This window comes from Equus asinus, chromosome 8 (genome assembly GCF_041296235.1).
Source record: "Equus asinus isolate D_3611 breed Donkey chromosome 8, EquAss-T2T_v2, whole genome shotgun sequence".
NCBI classification, from domain to species: domain Eukaryota; kingdom Metazoa; phylum Chordata; class Mammalia; order Perissodactyla; family Equidae; genus Equus; species Equus asinus.
The window spans coordinates 73,546,692-73,568,733 of record NC_091797.1 but is presented as its reverse complement, the minus strand read 5'-3'; the positions used below and the strand labels follow the sequence as shown (position 1 = coordinate 73,568,733).

Below are 22,042 nucleotides of genomic sequence, written 5' to 3'. Positions count from 1 at the left end.
GTATAATTTCTTCACCTGATTAAGTCAGTCAAGTCTTGAGTGGCATCTCCAGGGCTCATGAACGGCGTCATCTGGCCATTTGATCAGAAGCTGGCCAGCCTGATGGAGTTTAATGCTGATGAAATTATTCTACTGAGTCTGATCTCTGAGGACGGAAGTGGATGCTATGCAGACAGGCTGCATCCGACTTTCCTGTGATGACTCAGTCTACTTGCAAGAGCGTGAAGTTGGCACCGGCACTAGGAACCAGCCAGATGTCAAAGGCTCTGCTGGTTTAATTCTCTGTCATTCCAACCATCTTGGTTTTAGGATGTTGTCTAGACGTGCAAAAATTTTGCAAATACAGTGAAAGTGGCTACAGTGTATAAAACCACCTCTCACTAAGGTCTTACAGAAAAACAATTCCTCTCTGTCTCAGAGAGGGAAATACAAAAATCACAGGTGTTGGGATTCAGACAGACCTGGGTTCCTAGTCTTGCTCTGTCAACGTCCAGCTGTGTGCTCTTGAGCAAGTGACTAAACCTGTCTGGGCCTTGGTTATATTATCTGTAAAATGGGACAAATAATAGCCTCTGGTGGGGGTACTATGCTGGATTAAATGAGACGTTTCATTTAAAGGGCCCAGTGCATACCAGCTGCTCCTTCATTCTCCTCAGCTCCCTCCAAGTTATCATCACCAAATTAGATTTGCTGCTGGTGAAATACAGTGCTTTAATTCCTAAAGGTCAAATAAATTAAAGTAAACAGATTAAACTTTTAGAATTTGCAGGTGTTTGGAGATTGTCTGGGGCTAGACGCTTACTTTACAGATACAGGAAAAAGAGAGCCGATGAGGACAGATGACCTGCTTGAAGTCACAGCCAGTCAGCAGCAGAGCCTGGCTGAGCGTGCAGGTCCAAACAGTCCTGCACCCGAGCATTTGGTTCAGTCACAGGAAACTCACTGGCGCAGCTCAAAGGACATTTAATATTGAGTATCTCATATAACAAGAGGACAGCTCCAAGGCTGATTAAGTGTGTAGCCCAGTGACATCATCAAAACTCAGGCTTCCCCCATCTTTTGGTCATACCATCCCATACATCAACCTTGTCATCAGACCAACTCCCTCGCCGTGCCAAGTTCAGGGTGCTGCAGCCCCTCTGACCGTGCCCACAGGAGGAACACCCGTCCAGGCGTGATTAGCGTCAGGTAGAACAGACCGGCTACTCTTGAGGCATGAAGGGAACTTTGAGGGTTTGGAATGTACTATGCGCAGTGTAAAGGGCCAGTGAAAGAGAAGTTGCTTATTTCTGCTTCCAGCCCACTTTCCATTTAAGGCCATATTTTGTCCAAAATTTTAAAAATACAAGTGAGATATCAGGAGGTCTACACTAAACAAAAGAAAGCTTGAGCATCTGTATTAATATCAGGCTAAGTAGACTTCAGAGCAAGAGATATTATCAGGATAATGAGGGAGATCATGGCAAAGGGGTCAATTCTGGGAGGAGACACAATCCTAAAGTGCATGCATCCAATGACAGGGACTGACCTCTGGGCGTCACGAAGTTGACTGCCATTTAACTGAAAAACTCAGCTCTAAACACTTTATCCAAGAGGGTGCCTGTTCTTTCCCCCAAGCCTCTGTGATCCTGCCGGTGGCCCAAAGGGGATACTGACAATTGGGACAATGCAATGTTTGCACTTTTCTCTCTGTTAGTACTTGCTCAGTAAATGCACGCAGAAGGAAATGAACAAGCACCCGTGTAATCTATGTTCAACAAATATAAGGAAAATAACTCCTTGCAAAATTGACAAACAAAACATCTCCACTTAGTGTATCTGCAGCAACACCAAGGACTATTACCTGGGGACAAATAGCCAAAGCTGTCCACCCATCACTGCCCCTCTGGACTCTGCCTTCACCTAAAGCTGACACAGACACCGTGGAGATGGGGCTATTTGCAAATGCTGTGGCTCTCTCTCCTTTCAAGCAGTTAGCAGGGTTGCACTTCCACAATCCTTTTGAATTTAAGCATGGTCATACGATTTGTGCTGGCTCAAGAAATGCAAGTGGAAATGGTGTGGGTCCCTTCTGGGTAGAAACTCTAATGCCCAGCGCATGCTCTGTCACATTCTCTTTTCCCTCTGCCACAGCAATGTCCCAGGTCACAGCTGCTCCATCTGCCTGGGTTCCAGAGAGGGTGACAATGACACAGAGCAGAGCACTCAGCTGACGGGCGATGGACATGTAGCATGAGGGAGAGAGAAGCTTCTTTTAAGCCACTGATACCATGGGGTTCTTTCTTATCACAAAGTGGCCAAGCCTGTCCTAGGTAATAAAGACAGCAAGTTGTAACAAGGAGTCTGTTTTCTGTTGCTGCCATAACAAATCCTTACAATTTTAGGCACTTACAGCCACACAGCTGTATTATGTGACAGCTTTGTAAGCTCAGAAGCCCAGTGGGCTCAGCTGGTTGAGTCTCACAAGGCTCATTACTGAGCAATGGGCTCGCTCTGCTTTCTGCGATCCGAACCAATTAATCACGAGTTAGAGATCGAGAAAGGAAGCTTTTATTTGATTAGCAGGCATAATCGGAAGACAGGAGACTAATGTCTCAAAAAAATTGTCTTAAAGAATTACGGAATCTTGAGGCAGTTATATAGGGAAAATGGGCAGTAAGGAGGGCCTTCAGTCATGATGGTCTCCAGGGTCCCTCATTGTTCTTTTCTTCCGTCGGTGATGATGAATATCCCATAGGTGTTCCTTCTTCCTGGAGGCCTTCTTATTCCTTGGGAAAACTTGTTAGGATTGTTAAGAACAAAGCTCTCAGAGCACCTCAGCAGGGGTATCTGCACAGGATCAGGGCCAGAAAATCATGAAAGCATGGAGTGATTTATAAGGATTACATGCTGGAAGGCTTTTAACTAGGAAAGGGTCATTTAGTGTGACAAGATGGCCTCATTTATGTTCATTTACAGGTGAAATCAAGATGTCGGCAGGACTGTGTTCCTTTCTGGAGCCTCTGGGGAAGAATGCATTTCCTTGCTCATTCAGATTGTGGGAAACATTCAGTTCCCCGTGGTTTTAGGACTGAGGTCTCCACTTTCCTGTTGAAGCTCCCAGAGGCTTCTGCATTCTTTGGCTTGTGGCCCCCATCTTCAGAGCCAGCAACTGTGGGTCAAGTCTTCACACCTAGAATCCTTCCCACCTCTTCTTCTGTCCTGGCATCACTCTCGCTCACTCTCTGCCTTCCTCTCCCGTTCATAAGGGCTCACATGATTACTTTGGACTCACCTGGACAGCCCAGGATAATCTCCCTACTTTAAGGTCATGAATCCTAATTCCCCGTGCAGAGTTCCCTTTGCCATGAGAGGCACCCTATTCTCTGGTTGCAGGGATTAGCATGTGCTTGTCTTGGGGGAGGGGGAGCTTTGTTCTGCCTGCTGCACTTGGGGTTAACTAGTTTCTTCTTGGTAGGATCTCCTTTTTGTTTGCCACCCCAAATTTTGGGTTCCGTGTATGACATATACTAAATAAATATAATCAATTGATTGAAAGATAAATAAGCCAGTTGCGATAAAGCACTATGATTGTGCTGGAATGAGGAGGCGCATCAAATGCAGCTGTGTGAGAGGAAAGAATGAATTTACAAGAAGTGGTGTTTTTGTATAAATTAGGATTGGATACTGTGATAATGTGATATGATAAGAAATATATATTTTGGTCTTTGTCCCCAGTTCCTGATACAGAGCTCCTAAATCTCTTGGAACTTCCTGGGTGAAAGGAGCATCTTCTGTTCTAATGAGGAGACTCCTGGTGAGCTCCTGGATGGGGGCTGGTCACCAGAAAGATCAAGCCGTGATTAGCAGCTTTGAACTTTCAGCCTCAGAGAAGGGAGAGGGGTTGGAAATTGACTTGATAACCTATCATGTGTACACGATGAAGCCTCTATAAAAATCTCTAAAATACGAGGTTCAGAGAGCCTCCAGGTTGGTGAACACACGGCGGTGCTGGGAGGGTGGTGCACCGGGGGAGGGTGTGGAAGGTCCTCACCCCTCCCCACACAGCTTGCCCTACACATCCCTTCGATCTGGCTGTGGTGAGTTATATCCTGTTATAACATACTGATAATCTAGTAAGTAAACTGTTTTCCTGAGTTCTGTGAGTCATTAAAGGAAATTGTTGAACCCATGGAGGGGTTGTGAGAACCTCCAATTTATGCCGGTTGGCCAGAAGCACAGGTGACAAGCTGAACATGTGATTGGTGTGTTGAAGTGGGGGCGATCTTGTGAGACTGAGCCCTTCATCTGTGGGATCTGACGCTAACTCCAGGTGGATAGTGTCAGAACCGAGTGGAATTGTAGGACACCCCCTTGGTGTCCACAGAGAATTAGACAATCTTTTGGTGGGAAAAACAATCACAGGTTTGTTGGACAGAGGAGTGAGTGTGAGGGTAAAGAAAAACACAGAAGAAAGTTTTTCCCAACTCCAATGCTGTATCTTTGAGGAAGTATGTATGGAGGCAGACTGGTGACATGGTTTGAAATGTGGCCTCTACAGCCAAAATGCCCAAGTTAGAATTCCATGTCTTCTAATTACTGGTTTTTATAAACTAAACTCTTCTGTGTCTACATTCCTCCACCTTCAAAAAGGATTAGGGAAGATGGTAAGCTGACAGGGTTGTCTTGAAGATTCAGTGGATTAATACTTGTAAAACCAGCTCTTAAGAAGGGGCATCTGTGTGTTAACTCAGTGTAATGTGTGCAAATTGAAGAAAGGCAATGTCTTTCTTCCCTTATGCATTAACTTAATTTGTAACAAAATCTGGGCTCTATTATGTGAATTTGACACTAAATGCATGGTTTTCTGATCTTGAACCCAGACTGGAAGGTGGGGGGGGGGGGACAGTCCAGGCTGCTGACGGTCTGCCAAGACTTGTTCCTCAAGCAGTGACCAAGAGGGAACAGACTAAGGAACAAGAGTGGGCACTTTGGCGTCCGTCCTAAAAGTTGATTGCACAGATAAAAGTAACCTGCATCTTATCAAAGGAAGCTGGGCTAAAGTGACCCCTCTGGGGACAGTGATGTCCACAGAGGCTGAGAGCAAACCACTCTGGGTGCTTTCCTGCACTTTTCAGTAGAAGTGATAAATCACTGTTTCTCCTTTGTTCAAGGCAGAAAAATCTAGTTGGCGAGAGGTGACACAGAGGGGTGACATAGGAAGGGAGAGTCAGCACAGGTCATCAAGATACCCTGTACAAGTGACAGGAATGATTTCCAGGTAGTTCTTCACACAAATGATCCTGGTGCAGGGATTACAGATGTGGGCTCTGAGGACAGACCACCTCTATCCAAATCCCAGCCCCACCAGGCACTCCCAGTGTCACCCTGGGCAGCTTAATGAACCTCCTTAAATCTGGGTTCCTTGCCTGTAAAATGGGGGTACTAGGAGCACACGCACAGAAGTGTGTATGAGGACCACCTGACTTAACCCAAACCTTACATTTAGAACAGTGTCCTACTTTGATGCAAGTGCTCAGTAAATATTGTCACTATTATTATTACCGCTACGTGGTTTACGCTTGGCATTTCTCAATCTAGATTCCCTTGTCAACTAATGAGGCACAAACTGCAAGAGAAGCAAAAAGTTTATTTGGGGTCTCAAGAATTGCAATTTGGGAAATACAGATTTGAGCAGAAACTCTAATGTGCTTTGATTACAAGAGAGGGGCTCAGAGTTTCATGGGAAAAAGCAAGGACGATGAGGCGAGTTGTGTCAAGGAGGAGTTCATCGGCGCTTGATGAGGTGAGGCTCGGTTTGCGCTTCATAGATTGGCTTGAGAGTCATCAGGAAAAGGCTAGACTTGTACTTCATTGTTTGGTTAGTCATTAGCGAAGTCCAGTTTTGTCAGTCCTCGCAGACAGGATATTCATGTCCTTACTGATTCTTGGAACGTTGGCAGTCTGGTCCAGCTTGGAAGATAAAGAAAACAAGAAGTGCAAGGCAATTTGTCTGAAATAGCTGTTCTGGTTCTATTTTAATGTGCCTCCACTCATGTCATCTTTCATACCTTCATTGCTAAAACGGGTCATGACACTACGCAAACGCACAAGATTCATTCATTTGACAACTGTTTACTTGAGCGTACACACTGTTGGCGTTGGCTAGACTGAGAGCTCCCTGATTATTTCCTCATTGTATTTTGATCCAGGATCTGCATTTGGCTTTCCAGCTGGGAAGGTGATACTCAGTGTAGAAGGGACAGAAATGACAAGTGTGGGGGCTGCAATTCACAAAACTGCAAAAAGAATGTAGATCGGGGGTGGGAGTGAAGCGCACACATTTTCCGGCTTTTTAAAAATTGTATTTTCTGACAGGAGGAGGGAGGGTCAAGCAGGCCTGAGTCCCTCAGCCAGGAACCATTTCCTACTGATCTGGAGAGGCTAAAATATTTAATATGATTAAAAACATTCTCCAGTCCTTTGGGCTGCAAAAAATAATCGCCCCTGCCACTGTAAGACGCCACAGGCGACCCAGTCCACGCTAAGACCTCTCCCCTTGGTCTGGTCTACAGAAGCCACACGAAGTGGAGAACTGGGGAATCAGCATAATTAGCCTCTTCCCATAATCCCCTAGAACTGTAGGATGTAATATTTAACAGTTAACCTTTTTTGGTTGGAAGAGTTTTCTCAGCTGCATTGTACTCCAGGCTGTCAAGTAGAATTACTTTTTCTCCCATCTCAACTGTCCAGACCCCTTGCTGAGGAAACCACGATTTCCAAGTGCTGGTGTGGCCTCACAGAATTGCCGTATGCTTTTACACGCGCGCGCACGTACTCACACGCACACACCCACACACACACACACACAGAGTTTTTTACCCTGTTCTAATTCCAGGCATCCCAAGATCTCAGAGACCTCCCCCTCCCCCGCAGTGACGCGGTGAACCAGATCAGAACTTTCCAGGGCTAGCCTGCAGAGAGCTAAGGCGGATATAGAGTTTTGGGGCAGAGGAGCGAATTCCTGACGGAGCTGCAGGCGCTCTTCCGCTCTTTTTCACTCTTTTTCTTGCGCATCTTCTTCCAGCCTAGAGGGATTCTCCCTTGCACGAGGTCAAGGGCGGAGCACAGGTGGGCTGGGCGGGGCTGGGTCCTTGGAGGGGCCCGTGGTGGAGGACAGGTGGGCTGGGCAGGGCCTGGGACCTGAGCAGGATCGGGGCGTAGGTGAGCTGGGCGGGGACTGAGACCCTGGGTAGGGCCGGGGGCGGAGCACAGGTGGGCTGGTTGAAGACTCGACCTAGGCGGGGCCGCGGGCGGAGCACAAGTGAGGCGGGCGGGGCTGAGACCTGGGCGGGGTTAGGGGCGGAGCACAGATGGGGTGGGCGGGCCTGGGACCTGGGCGGGGCCGGGGGCAGAGCACAGATGAGCTGGGCCGGGGGCCGGGGGCCGGGGGCCGGGGGCCGGGGCGGCCGCGGCTGCTGAAGGAAAGTTGCCGGGATCTGAGCGCCAGCAGCCGCCTGAACGGGAGCCGCCGGGTGAGGACCGCTCTGCAGGGAAGGGCTCGACCTTCGGAGACGCAGCTGGACTGCCCGAGTGGACTGCGCAGGGTCGCCGCGGAGCGTGGAGCAGCCGGCGGGGGCCGCGGGCTGGCGGCGTGAGTGGCGGGGACGCAGGGTGCGCTCCAAATACACAGCCCCGGGGCTGGGCGGGGCGGCCGGCCTGGCTTAGGTAAGGCGGGAGCCGGCATCTGTCGCACTGGCTGTCGGGCGGGGGTAGCCCGAACTTGGGGTTTGTTGGGGAAACCTGAGGCCACCAGCAGCGCCTCTGGGGGGCGCAGAGCGGCCCTTCCCTGGATGGGCAGACCCTGGAGCAGCCATGTGTGGGACTGGGGCAAATTTGCCCGTTCCAGGATCTTCAGAACCCCTACCTGAAGCCATCTGAAGCACCCAGAATCACACCACGTTCTGTTCCCAGAAGTGAGGAGGGGGCGTGGCTGAGGGAAAGCCTTTACTGTCCCCCACTCCCGGTTTCCGTGGGATCCACCCCCACCCCCACTGAACACGTGGCGCTTAGGATCCAGAAAGTGGGGGCCGGTTATGTGAACCCCTTTCCGCAAAGCATAGGGTCACGTCCTGCCCCCGAATCCAGACCCTCAGCCTGTCAAACTGGCACTGGGGAGCCAGGCGGAGAGCCCGGCGTTTCGCACCCTTCCCCCAGCCCCAGGGCCTAGAGCTGATCTGGGGTTGTCGAGGGAGGCGCATTCACAGCAGCTAACAGCGAACTCCAGCCTGGCAGAAACCTGGGGCTCTCCACCCGGACTCCCCAGATTCAGTGCGATGGGATTTGGGATTGCAGCTACGTAGAGGTTGTGGGGCTCAGAGACGCTGGTGTCTTGGGCGAGTGGGTGCGAGTCTCTAACGGAACTGGGCTTCCCAGGAGTCCGGTGTCTGCGGCTTCTCACCTCAGGCCCCTCTCCACGACCGGGATGCACGGCCTCGGGGAGGGGCGAGATTTAATGGGCACATTGGGCACATAGCAGTGCCCGGAGCGTTCCAGAGGAGGCCAGCTGGAGTGAGGACCATTGCTGTCTTATTCTGCGCACGTGGGACTGGGGTCGCCGCGCGGACTCCGCGGGAGGGGCGGGAGAGATGGCCTCGGAGCCCCAGGAGCCGCTGGCATCTGGCGCCTTTCTCATCCACACAGGCGCGGGTGGCCCAGGGCAGGCGAGGAGCCTGGCCGCAGCTCCGCAGGTACAGAAGAAAGGCCCGCCCCGGAGAGGCCTCTGCGCAGCTTGTGAGCAGCCGCATGCATCTTCCAGGTGGGTTTCTCTCCCTTCTGGAGCAGACCTGTGTGGACAGCTCAGGAGACTCCTGGGTTCTCGGTCTCTCAGCTTCTTGCATTAGCATAAAGTTTCCTCCTTCTTGCATTAACGTAAAGAGCAAGTTTCCATCCCCTGTGGGCCCCATGGGGATCCCCGAATTAATTTGTGACCAAGTCAGGCTGACTTTGCCCAAACCTCCTGCTCCTGGGACTTTAGCAGATCCCAGCTCTGAGGCCCCAGGGCTGAGAGGTCTAAGTGAGCAGAGACTTGGACTCGGGTCAGATTCACCTAAGGATGGGGGGAGTGGCGTGAGAGTTAAAAAGGGGCATTTTGGGTTAAAAGAAAGAAAAGCTGAGAATAACACCCATTATTTTTCTTTGATGAGATAGACTGTTAGCTTGTTAAGACCAGAGAAAGTCTCCGTTAATAGGGTGGCACAGCAGTGGCATACGGATAGAAAACTGACTGCAAGAAAATTATTCAGCAGAGGGGTATCATGTCTTAATTAAAAAACAATCAATATTTTTCAACATATGGTGGACATCAAAGGCGAAATAAATGAACTTTGTCCTAAACTTCACACCTCATACAAAAATGAACTCCGTGTGGATCAAAGGTGGAGATGTAAAATGTAAAATAATGCAACTTCTAGCTGGAAACGGAACATCTTGGGGCCTAGGACTCAGTGAGCAGTTCTTAAACCTGATGCTGAGAACACGGTGCGTCAAAGAAAAAATAAGATACATTGGACTTCATCAAGATTAAAAATGTTTGATCTGCAAAAGACCCTGTTAAAGATGAAAAGATAAGTTATAGACTGAAAAAAAATATTTGCCAAAAACCATATCTGAAAGAAAAAAAAAGCAAAGTTCAACAACAGTAAAAACTTGGACCAAAGACAAGAAATTGCACTGACGACAAATATGGATGGCAAGTAAGGAGATGAAAATGATGTTTAACGTCACTAGCCATTAGGGAAATGCAAACTAAGACCGAGATGAGATGAGAAATAACTACACACCTATTAGAATAGCTAAAATTTGTATATACATACACACACACTGCCAAACATCGGTGAGGATGTGGGGAAACTGGATCTCTCATACATTGCTGGTGGGAATGTAGAATTCCTAATCTGGAAAATAGTTTGACTATTTTATTATAATTTACATTTATATTATTTAAAAACACATTTACCACGCAAGCCAGCAATTGCACTCCTGGGCGTTTTTCAGAGATAGATGAAAACTTACATCCACACTAAAACCTATACATGAATATTCATAGCAGCTTTATTTGTAACAACCAAAAACTGAAAACAACTCACGTGTCCTTTAAGTGGTGAATGGTTGATGTGTATGACATCCATGCCATGGGTCACTACTCAGCCATAAAAGGACTATTGATACAGCAACTTACGTAGGTCTCAAGGGCATCGTGCTGAGGGAAAAAAGCCAACCCCAAAACGTCAGACATGCGGGGAAGACATGCTTCCGTGTATGTCACATTTCATGAACCGGTAAATGTATAGAGCTGAAGAGATTACTGATCACCAGGAATTAGGGCTGGTGGGGAATTGCTGGATTCCAGAAGGCCATGGGGTTTCCCTTGAAGCTCCGTCAGTGGCCTCCCCAGAGCCAGCATCTCTTGGCACCGGGAGGCCGGGAGATCTTTACCCTCATGCTTCTTTCTCTGATGCACATTGTGGGCTCCTGCTCTCTTTTGGAAACTCTGAACTGAGTTCTCTGCATGGCTCAGAACGAGGGTAGCGACGGGAACCCCATTTTAGCGGGGCTCATAGAGGTTCTCTGAGGACACCCCTCATGCGTGGGGTGGTGAAGGCAATCTCAGAATATTGGACCCCATTCAGCTTCATTTCTCATTCAGTACCTGGACAACAGTTATACCACCTACTGGTGGGACAAAGATGATGCTACTCTACTGAATTTTGAGATTAAACGGAGGGACGGCGGCTTGTCGGGGCATGAGGTGTTTATCAAAACACGTCGCTGTGGCTTCATGACATGTTCCTAAATTCTGAAATCACATTTTGTGGTCAGCTGGTTCTAGGACAAAAAGAGGACCTACCACTGATGTGTACGACTTTGCATATGAGCTTTCAGACAAAATTTGTCTCCCATTTTGCTTGAGGTATGGCGGGACAGAAGTAGAAGCCTGGAATTCCCAGGGGAGTTTGCCACAATCATCAAGAGAGAGGACAAGGCCTTAATGTTCCTGTAAATCAATCTATAGGAGGTGTAATAAACCTATCTATAATTAAAGAAAACTTATTTAAGATTAGTACTTCCTTTATTTCCTTTTCTGCATGTGGAACTCCCAGAGAAGTTAAAGGTTTACTCAGGAGATCCAACCTGGACGTTTTACCCTCAGGTCTGGCTGGCTGTGTGCCCACTGATGTCATGTGGAGAATGTTCTTAAGCTGCTCCAGGGGTCTCCGGAATGCTGCCCAGCACTGCGCTCCATCTCACAGGTCCCAGCACAAGGTGTGGGGTGGCTGCCACGGTCTCATTGCTCCTAAGCCCCCTGGTAGAGAGTTAGGAGATGTAAGTATGCACACTCACCCCTGTATCCACGTGCACACACCTGTCTGTCTGTCTATCCATCTATCCATTAAAAACAGGATTCATGTTGATAGCCCTGATTCCAATAAATCACCAAGCTTCATCCTGACCTTCCCCTTGTCCTTATTTTTCATTTCTTTTTCTGACAGCGAGCAGCCTGGCTCTCACGTTCTCTTATATGTTTACTTATTTGCTCAATTCTACTGTAAGTTGTTTCTCAATTGCTAATTGTCATTAGCCTTCTAGTATCTATCCAGTCAAAATACCGCTTCCAAGGTGACTTCCTAGATCTCTTCTTTCTCATTTCCGATCGTGTGACTGTGTGATTCATTGTAATATAGTCAGTCTCGTTATTACCATTTATATTCCATTTTGGGTTCCCCCACACCCTGGTTTTTAAAAATCATTTACTTATTTTAGACTATCTGAAACACTGCTGTGGCTCAGAGTCAAAGCTGTACAGAAGGTCTGCTCAGAGAGGTGTGTCCCCCTTCAACCTTACCCCCTGTTCCCCTTCCCTCTTCTGTCCACATCCTTCTGCACCACCTCCACTCTTTAGTTTCTGCTTTATCCTTCCTGTAATTATTTGGCACCAATAAGCAGATGCATGTGCATTTTCTTAGATCGCCTTTTTGCTGACATGAAGGAGGGTGGATTGTAGATACTCTTCTATACACTTAACAATATGTCCTGGAAATTACTCCAATTCAGTTCCTCATTCTGCCCCTCCCCTTTTAAATAGGTTTTATTTTTAGAGGAGTTTTAGGTTCACAGCATAATTGACTGGAAAGTTCTTTCTCCCCCTCTCTGATAAATAATCCTGGCCCTCATGAAACTCACAGGTTCTACAAAGGTTCTACAAAGGGAGAGAGAGGGCAGGTGTGTAAATTAACAAATATTCTTCATAGACAAAAATGGAGCTTTTGAATAAATGAGTCCAGAAATAGATATTGTAGCAGAATCTAACATTACCAATTTAGGAATGACAGAGCAAAATGAACCAACACTAGTGAGATTCCACAGAAGACATCAGAATTTTCCCCTTGGGTGCTGCGCAGAAGAAGACTGCCAATCGGCATGAGTTAGGCGGCCACCTTCTCTGGGGGCCTGTCGGGAGGCCTCCGAGGGAAAAAGAAACCTTTGATTATCTGCCCGTGCAAGCTACTGTTCAAGTCCCCAAGGCGTGATGTGGACAGCCAGTGGCTTGAGGAAAGAGAGAGGACAGGGCAGCCCAGGTGGATAACCAGAGGGGCCTTCCTGGGGGAGGAGGCTTGGGAGCATGGATAGCGCTCGGCTTGTTGAATGCAAGCTGGTGAGAGTCTGCTGCTTTCACGAGGCTCTAGTAAAGTGGGGTTGGAAGTTCCACCCCCTGGAATTTTCAACTCTCCACCTATTTCAGCGTTTTGAAGATTCCGGAATGCTTTTCATCCACCCCTCTTACTTCATGCCTCAGTTTTCAGGAGTACTCATAATTATGGTCCCCATTTTTTTTTTTTTAAAGATTTTATTTTTTCCTTTTTCTCCCCAAAGCCCCCCAGTACATAGTTGTATATTCTTCGTTGTGGGTCCTTCTAGTTGTGGCATGTGGGATGCTGCCTCAGCGTGGTTTGATGAGCAGTGCCATGTCCGTGCCCAGGATTCGAACCAACGAAACACTGGGCCGCCTGCAGCGGAGCGCACAGACTTAACCACTCAGCCACGGGGCCAGCCCCATGGTCCCCATTTTTTGATGAGCAAACTGAGGCTCCGGAATGTGAAGTGGCTTTCACAAAGAAACCAAGTCAGGGAAGTTGGGTTTGAACCGAGCTCTTTTCATCCCAGCTGACTTCTCACTTCCTTGCTGTGCTCAGAAAGGCAGCGACACAAGGCATTTAAGCTGAAACGCCCACCAGCAGAAGAAGGAAGACGCACACGTTCCTATATTCATACAAGGAAATACTAATCAACCATGAAAATTAATTAGTGCTGCATGTTTCAGCGTGGATAAATCTTTAAAACACAAGATTGAATACAAAAATTAGAAAGCAAGTTGCCCAAGCGTATCTAGAACAAGATATCATTATATACGCTTAAAACATGCAAAGCAATTGCATACATTTCTATGAATATGCACTTGTGTGGTGAAAGCATAAAATAGCAAATATCCTTGGCAATCGTACATATAAATGTCAGGATAGTGGTGATCTCTGGGAGGGCAGGGGTGCATGGAACCACCTGGTGGGGGTTCCTAGGGAGCTTCAGCACATCTGTGTGTTGTGTTTTTTAAGCTGGGTGGTGGGTGTAACAACGGGTGTTAAGTTACTTTCTGTACTGCTTAGCTGCCTGATGTATTTGATAATTATAATTTTAAAGTGATGGCCACACAGTGGTTCTGCTGGTTCATTTTTTGTAGACTATGAGACAAGAAGCTTTTCTTGAAGTGGTTGGAGACCGATAGATGAATTAACACGTGCTTTGGCTCAGCTTAGCGTATAATGCACATTAAATAGTTAGTCCCCTGGGCTGAATCCTGCATCAGTGGCCCACACCAGTTGGTTAGGTCTTTCTTAGAGGTAAAGTAGAGGGAGTCTGTTATGGACATTTGTTTCTGATTGAATTCGGCTCAGAATGTTGTACATAACTGTTCACTATTCTCAAGTCAAAAGAACCAGAATCCAAACTATATACGCACACAGTCCCAGACATAAAACCCAAGAAGAACAACAATATTGAGGCTGGGAATAAAAGAGTGTCATTCCTTCATTCATTCAACAAATATTTCCTAGTGCCTAGCGTGTGCTAGGACTTCTACAAGGCGCCGAAGCTACAGTGGGAAACAATAGAAATGTGGTCCTCGCCCTGGTGGAAGCATACACTCATCAAGGAAAACATCCCTTCCCTCCAAAAAACAAGTAAACAAAACTATAGAGATAATAATTACAAACATTAATTAAACCATTGCAAAATACACACATATATTTGCAAAGTATGATTTGCTTGCAATTAAATAACAACAGACATCAGTTTTCACTTATTAAATATTTATTGGGCACCCTCGATGTGCTAGCTGCTGTCCTGAACACTGAGCTTGCAGCAGAGATCCCAAGACTGTCACTCATTGGCCAGATTTGAGTCAGAAGCTCATCCCAGAACCAATTCCTGTAAGCCAGAGGATGTGATATTCTGATTGGCCAAGCCTGGTCACGTGTCCACCCATTTGGGCTTCAGTCAAACCACGTGGACTGAATCAAGTCAGGGCAGTTTCTCAGAGAGTACATAGGGCCTTTTCCATGAACAGGTGGGGGTTATTACTAGATGTTAGTGATGAGATGCTACTGAAGTTTTCTCCAAGCTCTTCCTCATTCCCTGAAGTTCACCCGGCCTTTCCTTTTGCCTCGGTTATTATGGAAACGCCATCTGCACCTGAACTCATTGCTCTACTGTGCTTGCCGTGTTTGGCCCCTGGCTGGCTGGTTTGCGGGCACAGCGTGCCATGACGCCTGGACTCACAGGAGAAGTCAATGGCCCCCTTTGCTGGGGAGGTTTCTTTTGATGTCATGGTTAATCATACACACGCCTGTGACTGGGTCCGTCTCTGAGGCAGACAGAGCCATCTGCTGCAGAGCACACAGATGAGACTGAAGCCAGTGCACTGTCCATTTTTAATGTCCCTGGCCTGCCAATCAGGTTGCATCTAATTGATGAGGACAGCTGATGCGACCCCTGCTGGTCTCTTTACAAATCTGAGCTCATCGATTGACTTGAGTCTCCCAGAAGATGACAAACCCTGTCATCTAGGCAAAACATTCCTTTCTCTCTAAATCTGCATTGCTTTCCTATTCATGCCATAACAAATGACCACAAATTTAGTGCCTTAAAACAGCACGGATTTATGACCTCACAGTTTGTAGGTCAGAAGTCCAAGACAAGCCTCAGCGCACTGAGACCCAGGTGTGGATGGCTGCGTCCTTTCTGGAGGTGCTGTGGGAGAATCAGTTTCCTTGCTCGTTCAGGTTGTTTCCTGTGGGTGTGGGCTGAGTTCCTGTTTCCTGGCTGTCCTGCCAGCTTCCAGAGAGTTCCCTCACTTCTTGGCTCATCGTCCACTTCCTCCATCTTAAAAGCCTACAATGGTAGGTAGGGTCCCTCTCATGCTTCTAGTCTCTTCTGCCTCTTCTTCTGCATTGCATCTCTCTGTCTGACTCTTTTGCCTTCCTCTTCCACTTTTAAGGGCTCATGTGATTATATTGGGCCCACAGGGATAGTCAGAATAATCTCCCATCTTAAGGTCCCTAACCTTAATTCCATGTGCAAAGCTCTTTTTGCATGCGATGTAATGTATTCACTGCTTTCCGGGAGTAGGGGATGGCGTCTCTGGGAGACATTGCCTATCACAAAAGCTCATCAAAATGCTGAAGTGTTGTGGATGGCTAGGGTTGGGGGAGAAATTTGAGGTCATGGAGATCACCCTTTGACATGACCTCCTGACCTCTTGCGTGCCTACTGGGAGCCTGCTGCTAACAGAGCAGATGTATTTCTATCCCCTCTCCCATAGGCAGCAGAAAGAGCCCACCCTGGTCAAGAGAGGCTGGCAGCCTGACTCCTCTCTGAGCTCCTTCCCACCTGGGTGTGAGTGAGGGGCAGTGCCGCCTGCTGGTTAGGACCGCCCGGTTGTAATTCAGCACAGCACTCTCTATCTCGCTCTCCCACTTTGGATGAGTCACCTGACTTCTCGGCCTCAGTTTCCTCTCCTGCAGCGTGGGCAGACTCATTTTTAAGGCTCATTTCTAGGCATGTGCATAGCAGAACCAAGGCTGACCAAGTCCTTCTCTCAAGGTGTTTACGCTGTGAGGGAAGGTCAGGACATTAGCACAACTGTGCAGAAGTCTGCCAGCTAGTTTCCAGTGGTGGAAAGCAATTTGAATAAAATGAGCCCCGTTGTAAGTGATGGAGTTATTAGCAGGGCTTGGGTGGTGAGCAGAGCTCGTCAGAAAACGTGATCTAGGAAGGAAAGCTTTCTCGGGAGAGGAGGCAGACATCTGAAACCAGCCACGAGAATTCTAGGAAGAACATCACAGGTGAAGACGCCAAGGGTGATGGCGCCGGGGCAGGAGCATTTTACGAGAGCTCTGTGTGAGCAGGGGTATGAAGGAGCCTCAGAGCACAGAAAGGGATGAATGAAGCCTGCCCACAAGAAGCGGCTGTACCTGGAGAGGGGCCAGCGGTCTAACTCGGATTGTGTTTTCTTGTTTCATAAATGCTGAAAGAAACGGACCCTGTATGAAGGCAGAAGTGAAGTCTGGATTCTGGAGCCCTGGACATGAAGACAGGGCTAGTTTCTGAGGCCTGAAAGAATTTCTCAGATTGCCAAGAAACCCTTTTTTGCTCACTTTGCAGGTTTTTACTTAAAAAAATAACAACAGGCGAAAGCCAGTTGTCTGTCTAGTAGATCTGTTAAATTTTTGCAGGTAACTCATTTATAGGTAGCTGGTTCCATTTGTTTCTTCCACTTTTTATAGTTTTATAGTTACTGGGCCGTGATTTGTGCAGTAAGCAATTCTAAAAACATTCATAAAGAGCCTTGTATTCATAAAGGCATATAAGGTACGGTTTGTGATTTGATCCTAACTAGAGGGGTGTTGTTTGGCGACAATTTCATTGGATTTCTTCTGTAAATGGAGTATACCTTTATCTCTATTAATTCCATTAAAAAAAAAAAAAAGCCAAACCTTTACTTCTGTTGTTTTTTAGGTTGACTGCTGCTCACTGTCATTTAGACAGATGACTTCAAAGATAACTTAATGAGAGAAGGGAAAAAGATAATGTATTACACGCTGTTATAATTTATAATCCACAGTTGTGAAATTAGATGTCTAAATCATGCAAATTTGCGTGGTTTTTGAGCCACAGAGTCTAAATCCACAAAGCTCTTTGCAAGGAATTATTCCCACCCTCTTTTTTGTTCCCTTTATATTTTATTCAAAACAGTAGAACTTCGGGGCCGGCCTGGTGGCACAGTGGTTAAGTTCCCACGCTCCGCTTCACCGGCCTGGGGTTCGCCGGTTCAGATCCTGAGCTCGGACCTACACACTGCTTGTCAAGCCATGCTGTGGTAGGCGTCCCACATACAAAGTAGAGGAAGATGGGCACAGATGTTAGCTCAGGGCCCGTCTTCCTCAGCAAAAAGAGGAGGATTGGTGGTAGATGTTAGCTCAGGGCTAATCTTCCTCAAAAAAAAAAAAAAAATCACTAGGACTTCTCTTACTGTGTCTGCTACTTTGCTTATGCACTTCTTGGACACAATTGCTGACTCGTAGTTTCTACATCCCCAGCACAGAACTGTCAGCTTGTTAGAGCTCATTAAGTGTTTGTTGAACTGGATGAAATTTGAAATACCATATTAAAAATCTTGCATCAACCTCCAAGGTCCTTAGCAGTGATTTTGGTTCTTACCATGGCAATGTACTTGCTTTTCATACTTAATAAATATATTAGAGCTTTCCCTCTAAATGGAAATCAAAACATTTATACAGTACTTGTGCTCCGCTGGGCTTGGCTAAAGGAACTTTCTGCCTGCCCTTGGCGTTGGGCGTCAGGATCAAGGTTAGGAGCCATTTCTCTGGAGGAAAGAGAAGTTTTACGGAGCCAGCAAAGGGACTGTTTTGAATTGCTTGGAATCTGAAGTAAGGCTTTTTTGAATATTTGAAATTTGGTTTGGGTGTAAAGTAGAAAGGCCATTTTATTCTATGCATATTTGAGAAAGATTTGATTGTGAATAGATGAGTCATGGCAGAATATGAGGAAAATTCAAAGCCAATGCTCATAAACTCAAGTGCTTCCCCACAACATTGCTCGCCTTCCTGGCCTTTCAGAACCCTCCACCCCCTGCTCCTGTGTTCCGGCCACGGGGCCCTTCTATGGGTTCCGTGAATCACCACGCTTGTTCCCACCTCAAGACATTTTGTGGTGGTTCTTCTCTTTGCCTAGAATGTTATTTTCTGGGATGGCAGCATGGCTGGCTTCTTCTCATCAGTGAATTCTAAGCTCAAACATCACCTCTCTCTAAAGAGCCTTCTACTTCCATCCCAAAGAGACTGCAGCCCGGGCACTCTCTCTCATTATCCAGCTTTATTCTCTTCACAGAATCTGTCACTCCCGGAAATACTTATTTGCTTCTTTATTTAGTGTCAGTGACCCTCGCTAGAGTGTCAGCTTCGTGCAGGAAGGGACTGTGCCTGAATTATCCAGCTGAGGGCTAAGAACCGTGCTTAACATGTAAGTACTCGGTAAATATCTGTGGGATAAACACCCCTACAACATCTGGATCCAACAATTAGCTCATGTGCCTGGTACCTTGTGCTAGAAAGCAATAAAATAAGATTAGATAAATCCTATCAAATTTGAGGTTCTTCAAGTCAGAACCCCCATTCCTTGTCCTACCCACGTGACTCATTTTTTTCCTAATCGTTCCTCAGCAGTTTTGGGGTTGCAGAGCATATTTTAGCGGTGGGACGGATCAATTTGGCGGTGCCTCCATTTGGCAGGTGGAGGATACATAGGGTCCTGCTTTGGATTTCCCCATTAGGGACTTTCCTTTGGGATTGGCGTGAGAAATTGTTACCAAGAAAAGAAAAGGTATTATTAAGACCCTCTAACTCCCTGAAATTCCTCTCTCTGGAATATCTTCTTCCTTAAAATCTGAAACCCCAGGATCCTTCACTTCATCAGGGGAGACGAGGCAAATTAACATGGAGCCATAGTCGCAGTTCAGCCGGTCCATCGTGAAGGCAATGAGGGCTGGGACTTGTCTGCGATTATCTTCCGTGACTTTAGATCCTGTCTTCTCATTCTGCTTACCAGCGAATAGATCTTGGACACAGCACAATGTCTTTGGCCTCAGTTTCTATGTCTTCCTATACCAAGGTTTGGTGGAACGAGTTTTGAGACACTAAAAGCAGGTCACTTTCTTCTTTTGGTGGGGTCACTAGCAGGTTACGTGAAAGACACATGGCAGAGGGCGTGATGTGAACCTGAGCCAAGCAGAGCCTCCTGTGAAAGGCTTTCCAACACTCTGGGCATGAGAGCACTGGTAACGGGCCTTTTATACCTGAAGGATGCTGCTCACGAATGGCATGTTGATCTGGATCCACAATGGTGCTGACCTAAAGCCGCGGTTCTCAGGATGGGCTCCAGGGACCCATGGAGTCCTTAAGACTCTTTCAGCAGCAGCAGTAGCAACAGGGGCAGCAGCAAGTTGTTATTTGCTTTTTCGCTTTCATTCTTTCTCGTGTGTACAGTGGAATCTTCCAGAAGCTACAAGATGTGTGATATTACAACAGATCGAATGCAGAAACTGATGTGAGAATCCAGCTGTCTTTTATTAAGCCAGGCATTGGAGATTTGCCAAAATGCAAAACTATGCCTCTCTTCTCATAGGTTTGTTTGTTTGTTTTGGTGAGGAAGATTGGCCCTGAGCTAACATCTGAGCCAGTCTTCCTCTGCTTTGTATGTGAGATGCTGCCACAGCATGGCTTGATGAATGGTGTGTAGGTCCATGCCCAGGATCTGAACCCACAAACCCTGGGCCGCTAAAGCAGAATGAGCGCACTTAACCACTATGCCACTGGGTAGCCCCAAAGTTTTATTTTTGGTTTTCAAAAAATAGTTATTTTTCATAAAACTTAGTTACATTATCGCATGGGTTTATTAATGTTATTTTTTAATGATTTAATAAATATTTTAATTTTCAAAAAAATCTGAAATAACTTTTAAAATTTGAATTCCATGAGGAACGGGAAATTCTCCTGAATTCTTTTTAGGGTTTGTATGGTGCACACTTCAGTTCAGCTCATCTTCAAATAGGTTTTTCTTCCTTACCTAGAAACAGAAGGCAGCTGGTCTCAAAGGTAATGGTAGGTTGGCAATGCCTGGAATTTGTCAGTTCTGGGAGTCCTGGATGTTTCTTACCTGGGTTCAACCTGAAACCAGGGAGAGGTAGGCTGTCTCACTAAGGAGGTTTTCTGGGGTCTTCACCCAAGGCTTCCTAATGCAGCTGCTACTGCAAAGACCACCCCCCCCTTCCCTTTTTTTTGTCTGGCCTAGACTTACGGCTGCTACCAGTATTTTGAAATTTTAATTGGTTAACTTGTACCACTTTGTGCTCACTAGCCAGGTATAATTACGGGGTGGAATAGAAGGAGAAAGGAGAACATTTATGGCTAAATGAAAAAATGAGATTGGGCAGATATTCTCAATGCTTTTTACAGCATAAAGGCAATAACTCAATTTTGTGGCTTTGGGTTGTAGAAAAAAAGTCTTAAGGAGTTGGATTCCATTTTGCAGCAGGGTTGGGTTGCAGAGCTGAAATCCATAGGCTCAGATAGAGTATTTCCATCACTGAAGGTTAATAAAGCCCCTAATAGGATTTGTGACCACAAGAACCTCAGACCGACGCGCAGCAGCAGGATTCTGTTTATTTGCCATTTGTATGTAAATTTCACATATAATGGATATTGTGTCAGAAATTTTATTGCAATTAGATAGAACACAATGCACTATGATATCTGAGCTAAGATACAAAAAAGACAGGCTGTGTGTGTATGTACATATGAAAAATCCAGCTCATTCTTGATTTCTATGAGAAGCTCAATCTCAGATCCTGAATCTGTGATTACAGCAGTTGAGCTTGGCTGAGAGCGCAGCCGTCGCTCAAAGGCTGGGATATGGGGAATAAATTTCCAGTTGAGAGGCAACATGTAAGCTTTGCCTTATTAATAGCTCTGAGAATGCAGTGACAACGTGTGCCTTACCAGTGACGCCTCCAATGACTGTAAAAAGTGCTGTATGTGGCTGAAGGATAGATATTTTTGGAATTATTTATAGCTACACATAGAACAGAGAAACATTGTTCTTTTCTGTTTTTATTCTAAAGAAAATGAGCTGACATGAAAGCAAAAGGTCAGGATTCAAGTATGTGGTTGTCAATTAGTTACATAATTAATTAGTTACATAGTTAATTACATAATTAATGTCAGGAGATGAAGGAGCAGCTAGCGGCTGCCCTCTCTTAAAGGAGCCGACATCAGGCTCTATACTACGCTGTTAGTGGGTTTTACTTGCCGTAGCTGCACTGTTCATAGTAATGTTGGTGGAGGAAGAGAAAGTGATACACACTCGCTTTTACTGAGACCAACATATAAATTAAAGCACTTTCTCTGTGACTGTATTTTAATCTCTTCTTCCTCCTTCCTCTGTAAGCTACCAGATTGTGAATTGCCTTAGAGTCAGTTTTAGTGCTGCTGGATGTAAGAGATATCTGATCTCTTTTAATTTCAGATGGTGAAATCTCAGAGTGTTGGGGTATCTTAACTCAACACAATGCTAATTTCTGTTAGAAATGCTTTCACCCCAAGTAACAGAAAACTCCAGTAGCTTAAACTACTTGAGACAGGGCTTTGCTTTGCTTACTTAGCAAGGTGTCTGGATCTCGGCAGCGTCACTTTAGTTTTTCAAAACTAGAAGGTCTGCAGTCTGTGTGATTGGCTCTGACTCCTGCACGGTCACAGGATGGCCACTGTAGTTCCAAGCATCACGGCCATATTCAAGGCAGGAGGTAGTGTGGAAGAAGCCAACACCGGTGATGTTTGTCCCATTTATCAGGAAAGTGAAGCAGGCCCCGGAGCCC

The 22,042-nt window shown here is 46.5% G+C and overlaps 1 protein-coding gene across 1 annotated transcript in view; it reads left to right on the top strand.

Annotated features, from left to right (window-relative positions):
* The window catches only part of LOC106840847 (uncharacterized), a 125,680-nt gene extending 104,604 nt beyond the window's left edge, over positions 1-21,076 (top strand). Inside the window, exons 2-6 of the mRNA XM_070516805.1 lie at positions 7,067-7,203; positions 7,407-7,633; positions 8,683-8,797; positions 11,192-11,364; positions 15,914-21,076. Of these exons, the coding sequence (XP_070372906.1) occupies positions 7,067-7,203; positions 7,407-7,633; positions 8,683-8,797; positions 11,192-11,364; positions 15,914-15,958 (697 nt within the window). The 3' untranslated portion in view covers positions 15,959-21,076. The remainder of the gene's footprint in view (positions 1-7,066; positions 7,204-7,406; positions 7,634-8,682; positions 8,798-11,191; positions 11,365-15,913) is intronic.
* Positions 21,077-22,042: the final 966 nt, after the last annotated feature.